Source organism: the organism of the source record quoted next, unplaced genomic scaffold (genome assembly GCF_019419815.1).
Source record: "Pyrus x bretschneideri cultivar Hongxiangsu unplaced genomic scaffold, Pyrus_bretschneideri_v1 Contig23, whole genome shotgun sequence".
Taxonomy (NCBI): domain Eukaryota; kingdom Viridiplantae; phylum Streptophyta; class Magnoliopsida; order Rosales; family Rosaceae; genus Pyrus; species Pyrus x bretschneideri.
In genome coordinates, this window is record NW_025999535.1 from 1,507,003 (window position 1) to 1,523,114 (window position 16,112).

Consider the following 16,112-nt stretch of genomic DNA (forward strand, 5'->3'; position numbering starts at 1 on the left):
GCGAAGAGATTAGTTTAATGACTTGAGTTTTGGTGAAAGGTGAAATGGGTTGGTGACACTTGGCAGTCAAACATGGGTTGAATATTTTTTAAGGTTGGGATGATTTTACCTAAGTTAGTCACACATATACGCTTTCTTTGCCGTTAAGTTTAAATTGTTTATTTGTGATTCAGTTTAATTTACGAGAAATGCAAATGAGACTAAAGTTAGACTTTTTATGGACTCTTCGTTGCATTATTTTTTTTGGAACATTGTTTTATAATGTTGACACGAGAACTGTGTCACAAAAATGAGGTGGCGGATAGTCCATAGAGAATTTTACTTTTGAAATAATCTTCTTGGCATTTCTCATTATTTATAACAAGTTTATACTTATTTAAGTTAGAAATCAAAATAATTTTGATTTTTTTGGTTCCCTGTGTACGTTAAAATATGAGTATTGAAATAATTTCAATTTCTAAGTTCTCTACATGAGAAATGATAAAGGAACTCTTTTAAAGCGGGACTTATGTCACCTCATAGTTTAACATTAATGCCCGAGTCAACATTATAAAATATTGTGCTAAAAATATGAGGTGACAGAAAGTTTATAGAGAGTCTTACTTTTGAGATAGTTTCCTTAGCATTCCTTTCTCTGCACATGAAATTGAAAAAATTGTGAGTTCTAACTTGAAATCTGTAATCAAACACTTAAAAATTATCAAATCAATTAGGAGGACTAGTTCCATTCACATTCTTTTTTCCTTTTCCCAGTTGATGACTTCTATAGACCAAGTAAATATAGAGGCACTGTTTGGTGGGTTGGATGAGATAGGTTGTTATTAATTAAAATAGACTTAAGTCCAATTTGTTGGTTGTTGTGTCAAAATGTGAGATCGACAGAACTAGACATGATAGGTTATTAATCTACAATAGAGTGGGTTATCTAACATATCCTTATACATGAGTTACAAATTTTGTCTTATAAATCTCTGCCAATCTAATTTCATCTCTACAATCTCAATCTCATCCAGCTTACCACACGGGCCAAAGTGTAGACTACTGCTCAAATTGTTGTAGAGAATTATACTGAAGTACTATAATGAGATATAACTCATTCATGCATTATAACATGAGTAGAAACATATGGATACCATAATTTTTTGTTTGTTGAAAAAGATGTTTTATTCACAACAAAACCTATAAAGAAAAATTAAATGGGCTCTAAGCTTTATAAAAACACAAATAATCAACATTATAAAAGATTAGCATATACGAAATATATCAACTTTATCGTGCATTTATATTCAACATACAAGATAATTAGGTTCGCCTTTGAGATTTTAAGGATCTTGTGCAAAAGATAGTAAATGAACTCGTGTAAAAACTCTTGCTACAAAGCTAATTTATATGTCAATAGTTGTATTAATAAGGATTTAATAGGAGTATTATTACTTGAGTTATAGTCCACATCAAACAAAATCATGAAAATAATTAAATAGAAACAAAATTTGGACAAAGTCGGCAAAACTAAACTAAAAACATAAAACCTGATTTCTCTCATGCATATCGAGGTCATATTTCTCGCATTCACATGTAGAACCTATAAAATTTTCCAAACCGGCATATATGTATATGATATCATCTTTTAGGGGACTTTAAGATTGAAAATTTGGAAGCCCTGTACAAAGGCACTTATTGCACCTGCCCAAAACCACCACAGGAAATAATTATACCAAGTAATTATATTCTAATTCCATACAAAAATGTTTGGAGAAGGTGAAATCCTACAATCCTATTCCCAACTGCTCTGTATAAAGAAAGAAATGGTGATGAAATTTGTACTATTTAGGGTTTATATACAGCCTGCCTAGCTGTATATTGGACTCTAGAGACATGTTGCTCGGTCTGGGATTTAGATTAAGATAATGTAGATTAATTTTTTAGTAATGACGTCGGTTCAAAAATAAAGACAGAAAAAGAAATGCAAATAATTATTAATTATTATTTGAGGAAAAGAAAAAGAAAAAGAAATATGAAAAGTAAGAACCCGACAACTACAGCCTACAGACCATGCATTGCATGCAAGTAGGATTCTTTCTGGGAACGCCACGTCACCTGAATCCGGCGTATCCGACTCTCCTTGTGCAAGCCTAGTGGCAGCTGGATGCTGGGAGTGGAGCCCAGTAATTTGAGAGTGAGGTGGTGTGTGGGGCCTGTGCGCTCCTGCTCTCATCATTCCTTAAATCTGAAGGCCCACCATTTTAGAAGCATACGTATGTATACGCATATGAAACTAACGTTGCCTTCTTATTATTAAATATGTTATGTTGTCAAATTACCAATTTAAGTTACACGAAATAATAAGTCAAATATCTGACACGGTTACAATTCTACTGATCTTGGCTTCACTAAGGCCCTGTTGGTAATGTTTTTTTTTTTGTTTGACAAAAACTGCTTAACTTTCAAATTAGTAATAAACGTTTCGTAAAAATAAAATATTTTACTTATTTATAAAACAATGGCTTCCAAACATCAGTTTAAATGCAACTTGTAAGTTGTTTTAATATAAAGTTGAGTTGGGCTTTCAATGAATTAATTTTTGAAAATCATAGTATTTATCTTTCTACATACATTCTCTCCAATAGAGAACATTGACTGCCACCATTTACTACTGGAACCATTAACCTTACATCAATAGCGCAATTAATCATCGTTGTCACCACTACCACCACCATCACCACCGCCACCACTGGCACCACAACTGTCAAAACCATCGTTGCCATTACCACCACCATAATCTACCATTGCCGCCACCACCACAACTGGCACCAGAGCTACCACCACCACAAAAATATATTATATTGAATTAATATACCTAAATGTGTGTACCGAAATGTATTATATTGAATTAATGTACTTAAATGTTTGTATCGAAATGTATGTACCGAAATATGTGTACCTAAATGTATGCACTGAATTGTATTATAATGAATTTAATGCACCTAAATGAAGAAGACAAAGTACGTATATCGAAATTTATTGTATAACAAAAATTAGTTTGCCTAAATGTTTACAACAAAATATATTACGATGAATGAAATGAAAATGAAAATGAAAATGAAATATAATAAATACATTAAAATTAGGAAGAAAAATAAGAAATAATTAAAACATCAAAATATAATTAATAAATGAGGTGATTAATGTATCAAGAGACTAAAATTAGATTGTGATCTTACTCATGGTTTTAGTCTAAAAGTCATATTTGCTAAGGATTAGAATAAAGTTTCCTAGTACTATAACTATCTTACTTTTACATTAAAATTTACCAAATACTTTACATTGTTTTTCATAATCACAACACTTTTAAAAATACAGCTTATCAAACGCTCAACTACTCAATTTTAAAACTGATTATTCTTAAAATACAATAGAAACAATTTTTTTCTTAAAAAACACAACAATTCCAAATTTTCTCTGAACCTATTACGATGAAATTCCTTATACGTAAATGTCACCCTGTGATATGTTGACACATTTGGCAATACCTACAAAACGAGAAGATCTTACCTACAACTTGGATGCCTTTGTCAATACGTAAAAAAAATTAATTTATAACTTAAGATACCGTCCTAAAAACATCTTGAAATAAATAAGTCCCTCTCCTCCAAAATACGCTCCCATGACTACGACTGGTATTAGCCTTAAAAATACAGATATAAAATGGTGACAACATATTAGAAAAGCCAAGATTGCCAGACAAAAATGGAACCCGCGTTCTCTGAAAGTAAAGAAATATTAAATGAGGGTAGGGAAGGGAGGCACATATAATTACATACACGCATATATGAAAGATTGGGTGAGTTGGGGATTTGTTAATTTATGAATTAATGGGGTGACTTATTTTGTGGGTCTAGCTGGATTTGATGCATCAAGAAAGATGCCGATTGCATGCTTTGGACCCATAAGCACTTATAATTAAGCACTTTTGTTTTCAACAAAAACATGACAGTTTTTTCTGTTGTCCCCACGTATACCTAAGCATTCATATCATACTGTTCTACTCAGATATACCGGAATATTAGAATTTTCGATCGTTCAGTATTAAAAGTGCAGTTTAATTTCGGGTCTTTCACTTTTGAACGACAGAGAAGATCATTCAGAATGTATATTTAAGTTCATCTCCATGTCCTTGTCTCTGTTCTTCTTTTTTGCTAGAGATCACGGGATTGTCTCTGTTCTTGTTGTTTGCAAGAGACCACGGGAAGTAGGGTTTTTCAGTTTTGGTTTTTAGCAGAGGTGAACTGTTTACTTTCTGGGCACAATTTCATCATTTGACCTAACATTGCAGGTAGATGTGACAAATCAACTTATTAGGTTGTTAATGAATACCTGTTAAGGCCTATTTAGTTTGTTTTCAACTTACCACATCACTATCGCTACCAATCTTACTTTTATAGTATGATGATGCAGGTTCTATAGTGGTTTGGTGCCGTAATATGTGAGTTTTTTTTTTCCACAATTCAGTCCCTTAACCGTGCTAAATCAAAAGTTCCTATTCTAAATCATTCTACTCTTGTGAAACTCTAGTGTAATTAAGAAGAGTAAACACATTGTTCTAATCAACTGACCTAACTGAGGTCTGCTCAAAATTTTGGGATTAAACTATAATCATCTTTGGCATGACAAAGAAATACAAGTCAGAGTCAGATCAAGAAATATATTCAATATGATTGTGTAAGAGAATAAATATTGATTGGCAGTGCATCATGATGAGCAGTTAGTAATATAGTAGGTAGCATTTTTTTGAGAAAATGAACCATTCATTGGCCTATTTATGGCCAGAGGTTTCAATGGTGTGGGGGTGATGTTTCTCCCACCGTCAATTTGATGGATATATGTACATGCATAATTCACATGGCCAGTGCCCCAAAGAATTGCAAATTTATGAGTCCTTAATTTATTTACTCTAAAATAGCAGAAATTTCATTTATGTATATGCCTACCTCATGCCTACAAGGGCCATAATACCGGGATTGGGATTCTGTAACATCTCACATCGTTCAGGGGAGTGGATCATGTAAGCCTTATATGTATATTTTCATCTCTACCTAGCACGAGACCTTTTGGGGACTCACTAGTTTCGGGTTCCATCGGAACTCCGAAGTTAAGCAAGTTCGGGTAAGAGCATTCCCAGGATGGGTGACCCACTGAGAAGTTCTCGTGTGAGTTCCCATAAACAAAACTGTGAGGGCATAGCTAGGGCCCAAAGCGGACAATATCGTGCTACGGTGGAATCGAGCCAAGGATGTGGTGAGGGCCCGAGCTGGGATGTGACAATTTGGTATAAGAGCCAATCCCTGGTTGGAAGTGTGCCGACGAGGACGTCGGGCCCCTAAGAAGGGTGGATTGTAACATCCCACGTCGCCCAGGGGAGTGGATCATGTAAGCCTTATATGTATATTCTCATCTCTACCTAACACGAGGCTTTTTGGGGACTCACTGGCTTCGGGTTCCATCGGAACTCCGAAGTTAAGCGAGTTAGGGCTAGAGCATTCCCAGGATGGGTGACCTACTGGAAAGCTCTCGTGTGAGTTTCCAGAAACAAAACTATGAGGGCGTATTGTGCTACGGTGGGGTTGAGCCCGGGATGTGGTGGGGACCTAGGGCGGGATGTGACAGATTCACTCTGGATTAAAGTCCACGGATCGAGAGATCCAGACTATTCAAGAGAGAGAGAAAGAGATTTGGATCGTTCAAGTTTTTGAATTTTTGTAAAGTGGGTCAGTGAAATGGGCTAATGGGAGCTTAGGATTGAAATTGAGCGGTCTGGACTGTTCAAGAAAGAAAAAGAAATCTGAGCCGTTCAAGTTTTTTTGTTTTTTTGAAGTGAGCCACTAAAATGAGATAATGGGGAACATAGGATTGAAATTGAGTGGTCCATAGTAATAGATTAAGAATGGATCTCATTCCATGATATTGGACCCCAATTTTTTATTTTTTAGTACATTGATATTTTCATACTAGGGGGAGGGGGAGTTCGGCTAAACCACACAATGGGAAACCTAATTTAGTATTGAATTCGCCATCCACGAGATTCGAACCTAAGACCTGTCACGTCTAAGCGAAAAGGAATACCATCAGACCATAGTACTAAATGACATTGGACCCAAAAAATTAAATCTGCTAGAATCACTTTAGCTTTATTAGGTTTGGCTATAATCATCATTACTTATTAATATTTCCATTGATTACTGTCCTCAATCCTAATATAGGGTCCACTGTATTAACTAGATCATGTATTCATGTTGCTTTAAGTTAGTTAATATGACTAATGTCATTGATTTAACACGTGATGTTACTGATTGATGTGTTATGACATAAATGATGGTACCGCGACATATGAAAGTTAGTTTCAACGTTTTTGGGTGAACCTTCTGCATTTGCTTTCAACTGGTGCAGGTTAAGAATTTGGTGGTCTAAGACATACTTATAAAGTTGTCTTTTTATTTGATACAAGCGATATTTTTCTATACGTAAATAATTTCATAAAAAGGAATTACTAGCTTTCTAATAGGAAATTATGAGACTTCAAAATGTGTAAGAGTGCATAGAAGTAGAACCTCCAGAAGTAGAGCAGAATTAAACCAAAATAAAAAATAAAAAAAAATCGTCGACAGCAGGGTTCGAACCTGCGCGGGCGAAGCCCAACAGATTTCAAGTCTGTCTCCTTAACCACTCGGACATATCGACTTCTTGTCAATACCTTCAAATAATTTTCTAATAAAAGCGTTGAATTAGGATTTAAAAGGCTTCACATTTGTCTGTGCCGTCGTGCCGAGGATTAGATTGGAAAGCTCATAATATTCAAGATATGTTAAATGTAGAGGTGAATGATATTTTTTTTTCCATTGCAAGGGTTAGATTGTAATACGTATTCTAGTTCGGACGAAATTTCTTTAGTTCTTCCTTTAACATACCTTGCAAACCGTAGATTATCTAATCCAACCCAATCTTGGGTATCAAGACATGAAAAATATAAACAATAAGTTCTTTTTGTTTTGTTTGAGGTAAGAAAAATGGAAAACTAATGAAAAGAACTTGAAAACTTTAAGTTTTAACGATAAGGACAAAATAAAGGGTAAAGTAAATAGTACCAGGATGGACTTTTTAGTGTAAAAATATGATTTTTCATTAAAATAAACAGTACCGTGAGTTTTTCGTTAAAGTTCCCTAAAAATCAGGAAGAACAGAAGCAGAATAAATGGGGCATTGCAGAAGGTAAATTTCATATTTATAAAAAGAAAGAAAAAAACATCCTACCCTCTTCTCTATCTATTTCTTTTTAGAGCTAAACCATTTGAACTGTGAGTCTGTGACTTAGAAAAGAAAAGAAAGACAAAATCCACCATAGCATGAATGTGTTTAACTAAGTTTCCTCCATTGATCCAGTCACCGTTCTCGCTACAAGGTTTACACGCTAAGGATGAGCATACTGCACGTTGATCCTCCGCTGAATCGGGGTCCTACAAGAAGGGCAATCCTTCATTCCTTGTTTCTTGTGAAGCTCATTGCAATTTGCACAAACAACCTGATGTGCACACGGAAGGAACACCACCGACATCTCCTCAGATAGGCACATCACACACTCGCGGTCCTGTCTCAAGTCCTTGGAATTCTTTACCTTCTTGAGGCTGGTAAAGTTTTGGTTTCCCTTTGTTGCCATCCCACTTTTTCTGTCTGATGGGGAACCTCCAAAGGTTCCGGCAGCTCCCCTTCTTAGTGCTGCAATTCTAGAGGAGTCGGACTTCAACTTAAGTTCTGATAACTTGCTCTCAACTTTTCTGATGTCTTCCATATACTCCTGCATATCATATTCTGCACTCAGTTTGATCCCGTCCTCCTCCAATTTTGTCAAAGCTTCATGTTGTTCTCTGTCTTTTCTTATGAAGTCGGCCTGCGCAAGTATTTTCTCCCTTTCTATCTTCTCCCTTTTCCATCTAGCCTGTAAAATTTAGTAGTACATGTGAGAAATAACAACCAGAACATCAATGTATATTACCAAATATGCAACGGACCATAACATTATCCCAGTAAAAAATTGAATGGAAGAAAGCTAGTATTACATGTGTTTGCCTCTTTACTAAAAATTTCTTTGTTTCTTCACTCTAAAAACAAGCTTCCTTATTAATTATTATGCTCAGTGAGAAGAACTGTTGAGTTAGCGGCACCACAAGCAAACAATTTTCTGATAAACAAGGCCCCACGACTTTTTTCATGAATTTATTCCCTTGTTCACCAGTATCCCACAAGTGAGCTCACATAACATAACTTTGAAAGTTATCTGTTATATCTACACGTTGAAGAAGCATACCTCGATTTGAAGATGGACATTTTTTGCCTTGCCTAAATCCTGTTGCAGTGCAGCCACCTTCTTCTTTCCTGTCTCAAGCTCTTCCTTCAATGCGCTCCTCTGCCCCTCCCATGCCCGGGCCTTTTTCAGTGCATTCTGCTCCCTCTCTAATGCTTCCTGGTGACGTGCAGTCGAATCTATAGCCATTCTTTTGGCAGTACTCCTCTCCTCTTTCAGAGCGGAATTCTCCAACTCAAGCCTACAGATATTAGAGGTAGCTTTCTCAACCTGGTCAGTTGCATTATTTAAGGCATTCTCCAACTCAGAGATTCTCTTCACGGTGTTCTCCTCCAACATCTGTTTCTCTTTTTTAAATTTCTCTGCTTCTGCCTTCTCTTGCCTCAGTATTTTAAGTTCAGGTCGTTCCTTACTAAGCCTACGAGAAACCTGCATAATCTTCTCATTGGCCCAATTAGTCCAGCTTTCTATTTCATTCTGCAGCTCCTCAAGCCGAGGAACTAGTTTTAAAATCAGTTCATCCTTCTCATCTCGCGCGACATACTTTCCTAGAGACTTATCATATGGGATGCCAGCATGGTAATCAAGAGGAACAAGACCCTTTAGCCGAGGAGCTACCTTCAAAAACAGCTCATCGATCTCATCTTTTGGGATATTCTTTCCTGGAGACTTGTCATCACATGGCAAGCTAGCACAGCAATCATGAGTCTTGGGGGTTGGAGAGATGCCAACCGGGGTCTTGGCCTTAGGTCCAGATTTGTTTTCCAAACAAGACTTCTGGGAAAGATTGGGATCTGCAGATCGCAAGTAAGATATAGGTAATGTTACTGTGCCACCTGTTGCTAGTGAAGCAGATGAAATCTTGGTTGAAGCACTATGTCTTCCAACTGAAGAAGGGATGGCGGATCCAGCTTCGGCACTCAACTTTGAGGATGCAACTGTTGCTCGTCCTCCAGGAATTTCAGATGGAGGCTTTAGCCTCTTCTCCAGAACAAAACCACCAAAAGTGACTTTCCCTGATTTGAAGCCTCCTCTTTTCCCATAAGCGCTGTAATTTTGATCCGTATGGAAGGACTTCTTACGAAGTGCTGCTAATTCTTTCTTGGTGCGCCCTGTTAGACCAGCTCCTGACTTTTCTTCAGTGGTGTATGTCTGAGATTTTGATTGGACATTTTCCCCAGTGAATCCTAAGCATTTTTCCAGACTATCTAGCATAGATGATAAACTATCTTTCTCAGGGGTTACCTCTTCAGGTGCATGAGAATGCGTACTGTTGGAATGGAAACGGAAACTTCCAAATTTGAGTGTTTCAGGAGGATTGCTTTGAGCATGGGCAGGCAGTGGCTTTGAGGAATTGGCTTCATCGGGATTTGGAAGAATGGTTTCAGAACTATTTGCCTCTGAGCTTAATTGGGGAGAAGAAGAATCAGCAGATTCTTCAAAACCAAGAGCACTAAATGGATCTCCTTCCGATGTGCAGGCTAGCAAAATGTTTAAGTCACATATCAACAGCCACCACATTGCTTCCGCAACTGATAAGGATAGCCTTACCTCCCTAACCACACTGATCATTTCTAGCATTGTGTATTCCACCAGGTGCTGCAAATTAACAAACTGATCATTTGAAGCATCAATATCTTTTTCTTTCTTAAGAAATTTCAGGGTATCACTAACAATATTTGCTAGAGGGTCTTTACCGCCAATGTAAAGGCCGCTTCTCAAAACAGCCTTTTCAGCAACCTCCTCACTGTACCCATGTTCAGCAACCTGCTTAATTGCACTCCGGAAAATTGCTTGCAAATAAGACAGTAGTAGTTCTTCAAGCTGGCAAGCAATTGGGTCATCCCAATCTGCACACTCAAAAGCTCCCACTTCCACTTCTTCTGGCTGAACCACCCCCTCCTCAGCTAACACATTGTCACTCAATTTTCGACATTCCTCTGAAGGTAATTCACTCTGAGGGGTTACGGTTAGGGGCGAACCAGGGTTAGTTGCATTCTGCGGGGAAGGGTCAGCTTTTCTCTTGTTCTTACTGCCTTTTCCTAAGGATGTCCCTTTGCCTTTTCCGGTACCACTGTTGACCATTTTTATCATACTAAGAACAACAAGAACTCACTCCGTAGTATTTTGCACCGGTCAACTCTAAATCAATTAACCCTACACAACCCAACCAACAAAACAAATAAATATACCAAAAAAATGACAAAAGCTGAGAATTTTAACAAAAACAACATCAAAAAATTGTCAAAAGATAAAATGTACAACCATATTCTCAAACATTTTTTTCACAGACAATCACTAAAAATTAAATTCTTCGATGTATCAAGGAAATAATTACAAACAACAAGATATGTATGCATTCCTTAGTCTTCAAGTTCAATTAAAAATCAACAAGAAATACTATCAAATTTCATACTCTGAGCTACTAAGCGAGAACAAATAGGCACAAAAAGAACATCTCCTAGAAGCACTTAAATCGTAAGAAAGTTGGAAAACAGATTAAGCGCAACCCAATTAGCTAAACCCAGCAAAAATCCAATAACGCATGCAGCCACACAAGTCCAACTGTTGAAATACCAACCCATTTCTCCAAAAGCATCAGAAACTCGACTCCCATTTCACAAAACCCACAAAAATTTGATCCCGGTGGGTGCAAAATCTTAAACATATACAGCAAAAAATATGAACCCATATGAAGTAAAAAAAAAAAAAAGGATTTTTATACCCAAATTGAAGAGAAACGTACCGGACGAGCAAAGTTGTGGGGGTGGGGAGTGGCTAGGAGGGGGAGAGAGAGAGAGAGAGAGAGAGAGGGGTAAGAGAGTGAGCTTCTGCACTGAGTCAGTGTCTGGGGTTTTGGGGATGGTTTAGCATGGAAGGGCCACATAACAAAATAAAATTGGTCCCTTGCTTTGCACTTGGCGTCTTTAGGCCTAATTTTGGCTTTTTATGTATAGAAAGAGTTATAATGCATAGACCCTCGTATCAATTAGGATGGCGATTTTCACACGCTCGTTTTTCATTTGCAATTTTATTCTTGTTCGTTAATTTTATTTTTATCACTAAACACCAACTTACTTATGCAACCTTGAGATGCACAAATTCCAATCATTCAATCAATGTATTTTTTTGCTCCAACATGAATTCTTGGTTTTCTCTAAGTTTACTAATATAGAATGAAAAAGTATGCGAATTTTACATTACAATCTTTTATTTAATGCCTGAAATTCATGAATATATTAATTAGAAAGTAGTTGAGCACGCATGATTTTACGAATTAAAATTAATGCTAAATAGGGATTTGCACTATTTGTAGAAGGGCATATCCACCTTTAACATCAATGTTATAATTAGGTGCATGCATTAGAACAAAATTAATGCTAAATAGGGATGATTAAAATGTTAGGTTTTGAGGGACCAAATGAAGTTAATTTAGAGTAAGCATAAGCAAAGACAAATTTGGAAAGTAAACATTATTGTTATTTTTCATATCCATGTCGATCCAGATGCAATGATTAAATTGCATTAATTACCTATGGAAAAAAAAAAAATGTAACACCTGAATAATTAAAGGGAATCTCTACACCTATACAGTTTAGGAAAGCGTTTATTTATGGTCATTACCCTATTTATCAGTATTGGATGCGTTTACATTTTGAGATTTGTGTTTATCCACTATATCTTAAAATTAAACTAATGTAACGATGATAAATATAGTGGTGAACACTCCCATTTAAGAAAATGATTATCTAACGATAGTAGTTGTTGGTTTTTATTTTTGGACTCATTTTGTATATTATTTGATTTAAAAGACAATTTCTTACATTTCTTTTTGGAAGATAATCTCTATAAAGTTCATCTCAAACTGTCTAGATTATTACCTGTAGTTAAAATAGAAATAAATTCTAGCAAACGAGGCAAATCGTTTTTTGATGCGCTTGTTTTAACAAAAAAAATGAATTTTGAAAATAATAATAAAATTGTGAGGGCATCAAATTATAATTACCTTGTAAATATCAATGATTTAATATGAGCTCAACATTTAACGCGGTGCATGATTAATTCAATGATCCAAGGATGATTGTTTATTATTGGGACCTATAATTAACGTGTTCCAAAGATTATTGTTCATTATTAGGATCTATAATTAACGATATCAAAGGAGTTTTACGCAGTATGGAGATAACAACGTTGAATTTTGTGCATCAGGAAGCAAACAACGTAGCACACAGGCTAGCTCGTGCTGGTTTGAGTGTTTCTAGTGAAGATAGGTGGGTTGAATTTCCCCCGGTTTTTATTTTAGATGCTTTGTTAGAAGACAATCAAGTGTAATCGTTTACATTACGGTAATGATAGCTATTTATACGGAACAGTCTTTTTCCCTTAGACTTAGACTGTGTTGAAATTCTCAGCAAAATTTTTATTAAGACCCATTTTAGCATCATATCCTCTTTTTGTACGTGTTTTTTCGTATTAATGAATATTGTACTTTCTTCACCCCAGAAAAAAAATGAGCTCAACATTTTTTATGCTGAATTTTTCATAATTCATTGAATTATTAATATTTTTAGTTTTTTTTTTTGGACAAATTTAATATTTTTAGTTATTAATACAAGATATAAACATTTAAAGGGTAAAAACGTCATTTTGGTCAAATATAAACGGATGAATTTTTTTTTTTTTTTTTTTTTTTTGTGGGGAGAAATAAACGGAGGATCCGAATAGAGCACATACGGTGTCATCCTCCTCCTTCGGCTGTTTGGCTGCTTTGGCTGGATTCGGAAAAGGAAGAGAATTTTTCAGCGGCCGAAAAAGCGCCAAATGAACGGCCAATCCCCCAAAACATCGTCGTCCAAGGTACGGATAGCATCCCTTCAATCCAATATTTTCACTTTCGTCAACATCTCATCTGATTTTCGTTCGTTGCTGGTGAAATTTGAAAATTGTGGTCCGTTTGGTTGCCGAGAAAACCCGGGAAAATGAAAGAAACTGAAAAGAAAATTAAAGGGTTCTTGTATTTCAATTTTTTTTAGTAATTTGGGAGCTGAAAAAACGTAAACTGGAGCGAATTCCAGTTCACTGTGATTGCATTTCCAGATTAATTTGTGCTTTAATTTTCTTTTTCTCGGAAGTCGGAACGCGGATAGAAAATCTTTCGAAATTGAGGTAGTAAAGGCTCCGCATGTCAATGGGAATTGCTCATTGAAATTGGGTTTTTGAGATTTTAGGGAATAAGTAACTGAGGATTTAATGCTAATTGACCTAAAAGATGCTAGACGCTAAGCGCTAGTCGGGCGGCGGGCTGGACTTAGATCCTAGGCGGTTAGTTGGTTTTAAGTAAATCTATTGTATTTCGTGTAAATAAATGTCTTTTTATACTTAAAATATATATAATTTTATCATAAACTAGAAAATAGAATGACATATATATTATGAAGTATTGTAACATAATGAAAACATGGGGAAGCAAACATATAATGTGTGTTTATTTAAGTTTTCAATAAGTTTCTTACAATTTATTGGAAATAATAAAATGCAAAAAGAAAGTTATCTATTTTTTATTTGAGCGAGTTGCAACCTAATCAGGTGTCTAAGCGGGTCTAGGCGGGTGCCTTGGCGGTCTAGGCGAGCGTCTCAGCAGGTCTAGATGCCCTTTCTTAATTTTCAAACGCCTAGGCAATAATCGGGGTAATGGCCAGCCGCCTGGTGCGTAAGCGGCGGTAGGCTGGAATTTTTAGAACAGTGCCTAATTCAAATTAATTTTTCATGTTAGTAAAATGTAAAAAATTTAGCAAAGATAGAATTATGGGCCTGGGATTTAATGCTAATTGACCCAACTAATGTTTCTTTGATAATAATTAGCAAAGAGGGGTTATCATCTTAATAAATTTTGTAACTTTTTCGAAGCGTGGCCGTATTTTGAGTGTTAAAATGTGCTTCTTCACCTTACTGGGAAGTGCTAAGCAATATGTTGTTGTCTTCACAGCGTAAATGGTGTTGAAATTGGTGTTGAAATTATTTAGCTGAGAGATTTTTAAGAAGTTCAATTTGGAATAACTTCGACTATCGCACAATGACATGAATCATAGATATTTGCTCATACCGGGAGTCCTTAGGCTTCACATAGCATTGAACTGTGGTTGCAATACATTGAACAAACAAACTTGTGCTCTTTCCATAGTGTTCTTATAATTGTATGCTATCTGGTATGCATTCTTCTTTTAGGATTTTGAATTTCGTTTCCATGAGTAGTTTGATGAAATGCTTGTGATTTGGATGACTAAATCATTGAATGTGCTATACCCATTTGGATTCTCTTGACAGAAACCAAATATAGCGAAAAGTTCGATTGATGTATATGCTGCCCAGTGTGAAGAATGCAAGAAATGGAGAGTGATTCATTCAGAAGAAGAGTATGAGGAAATCAGGAGCAAAATCAGTACAGAACCCTTTTATTGCAACAAAAAATCTGGTGTGACTTGTGACGATGCTGCCGATATTGAGTACAGTGCTAGCAGGACCTGGGTCATTGATAAGCCTGATCTTCCGAAGACCCCAGAAGGTTTCAAGAGACATTTGGTGGCTAGAAAAGATTATTCCAAACTGGATACGTATTATATTACACCCAACGGAAAAAGACTAAGATCCAAAAATGAGATGGCAGCATTTTTAAGACAAAACCGTATGGATGAAGGCATATCCGCTTCAGATTTCGACTTCGCACCCCCAAAGGTAATGGAGGACACCGTTCCTGAGATCTTCAGTAAAAAGGGCTCTGATAGCGTCCGCAGAAAATTTAAAATGAGAAAGAATGAGGATAAGAGCACTGATATCACTGCTGAAGAAGATTTCGAATAGCTCATGTTGAAAGACTGCCGGCGAAAATCTTGTTGGTAGGTTTTGCTTTGTGTAGAAATGATGTCTGATGTACTACTCCAGCCATACGCGTGCTGGATTTTTGTTGTAGTTCAGCCGCAAGTTTATTCGGATAGATGTCTTGGGTCTGTTTCTGAAAGGGATTCGAAAATTGATACTCGCAGTTGTATTTGGTTGTGTTTCCATCTCGTTTTGTTACCTTGGTACTGTTTTATGTAGGAAAATCAGTTGAAATGCTGTTCTGTTTTTAGAATTTTTCGTGTGTTGTTTTTCGTTTCAAGAGATTCAAGTGATATATAGTCTTTGTTTTACAAGGAGAAGTAACAAAAGTCTACTGAAATTTGTATGGCTTTTTATCTCGAACTTGTACATGCCAAATCAAAATCACTTTTGAAATAATACATTGTGTACATGTAACCACTAAGCCATCTGCGATTAGGCGAACCGATGCTGAAAATGAAGAACAGGCATGACTGCCGGCGTTTTCCGTGGCCGGTTTCGTGCATTCGAGCAGCATGTGTGTTGACCTGTAAATCTTCACCGGTGTTCGATATGATCTCTTCAACTCCAAGCTCACCCTCTGCTCTTGCAGCATATATATCTTCACAAATGGCTATCAACCTATATACCAAAAAATATCATACAAAACCCATTTAAGACCAACCGAGCATGTAAGAATTTGTTTGAAAGTGCTTTTAAAATGGCTAAAAGCACTTCTAAAATTGGTTTTGGGCTATTGAAGATTTCAATGCGCTTCTAATAAAACAAAGGATAAATTCTAATAGGAAAAAAAAAAAAAAAAAAAAAAAAAAGAAGGAACTTTAACGAAAAGCTCCTGGTACTGTTTACTTTAACGAAAACAGCCAGATTTTACCTCTTTTTG

At 36.2% G+C, this 16,112-nt stretch overlaps 2 protein-coding genes and 1 non-coding gene across 6 annotated transcripts; 1 reads left to right on the forward strand and 2 right to left on the reverse strand.

Moving 5' to 3' along the window:
* Positions 1-6,653: 6,653 nt before the first annotated feature.
* Positions 6,654-6,735, reverse strand: TRNAS-UGA. Its single transcript has one exon. It is a non-coding gene; the product is annotated as a tRNA-Ser (tRNA).
* A 519-nt stretch (positions 6,736-7,254) lies between these two features.
* LOC125477970 (putative E3 ubiquitin-protein ligase RF298) lies at positions 7,255-11,260 on the reverse strand. Of its 4 annotated transcripts, XM_048585512.1 has the most exons (4): positions 11,100-11,260; positions 9,599-10,510; positions 8,357-9,505; positions 7,255-7,987 (listed from the first exon to the last, which is right to left on the reverse strand). In XM_048585512.1, the coding sequence occupies exons 2-4, from the start codon at positions 10,445-10,447 to the stop codon at positions 7,463-7,465; spliced, it is 2,523 nt and encodes an 840-aa protein (XP_048441469.1). In that variant the 5' UTR covers positions 10,448-10,510; positions 11,100-11,260; the 3' UTR covers positions 7,255-7,462. The 4 variants fall into 4 exon arrangements, with proteins under 4 accessions (XP_048441469.1, XP_048441468.1, XP_048441470.1 ...); XM_048585511.1 differs by having other exon boundaries at positions 8,357-10,510; positions 11,100-11,259; XM_048585513.1 differs by lacking the exon at positions 11,100-11,260 and having other exon boundaries at positions 8,357-9,952; positions 10,051-10,193.
* A 1,791-nt stretch (positions 11,261-13,051) lies between these two features.
* On the forward strand, positions 13,052-15,563 carry LOC125477972 (methyl-CpG-binding domain-containing protein 4-like). The gene is made up of 2 exons (XM_048585532.1): positions 13,052-13,210; positions 14,678-15,563. Exons 1-2 carry the CDS (start codon positions 13,175-13,177, stop codon positions 15,209-15,211), a joined length of 570 nt encoding a protein of 189 aa, XP_048441489.1. The 5' UTR covers positions 13,052-13,174; the 3' UTR covers positions 15,212-15,563.
* The last annotated feature ends 549 nt before the right edge of the window (positions 15,564-16,112 follow it).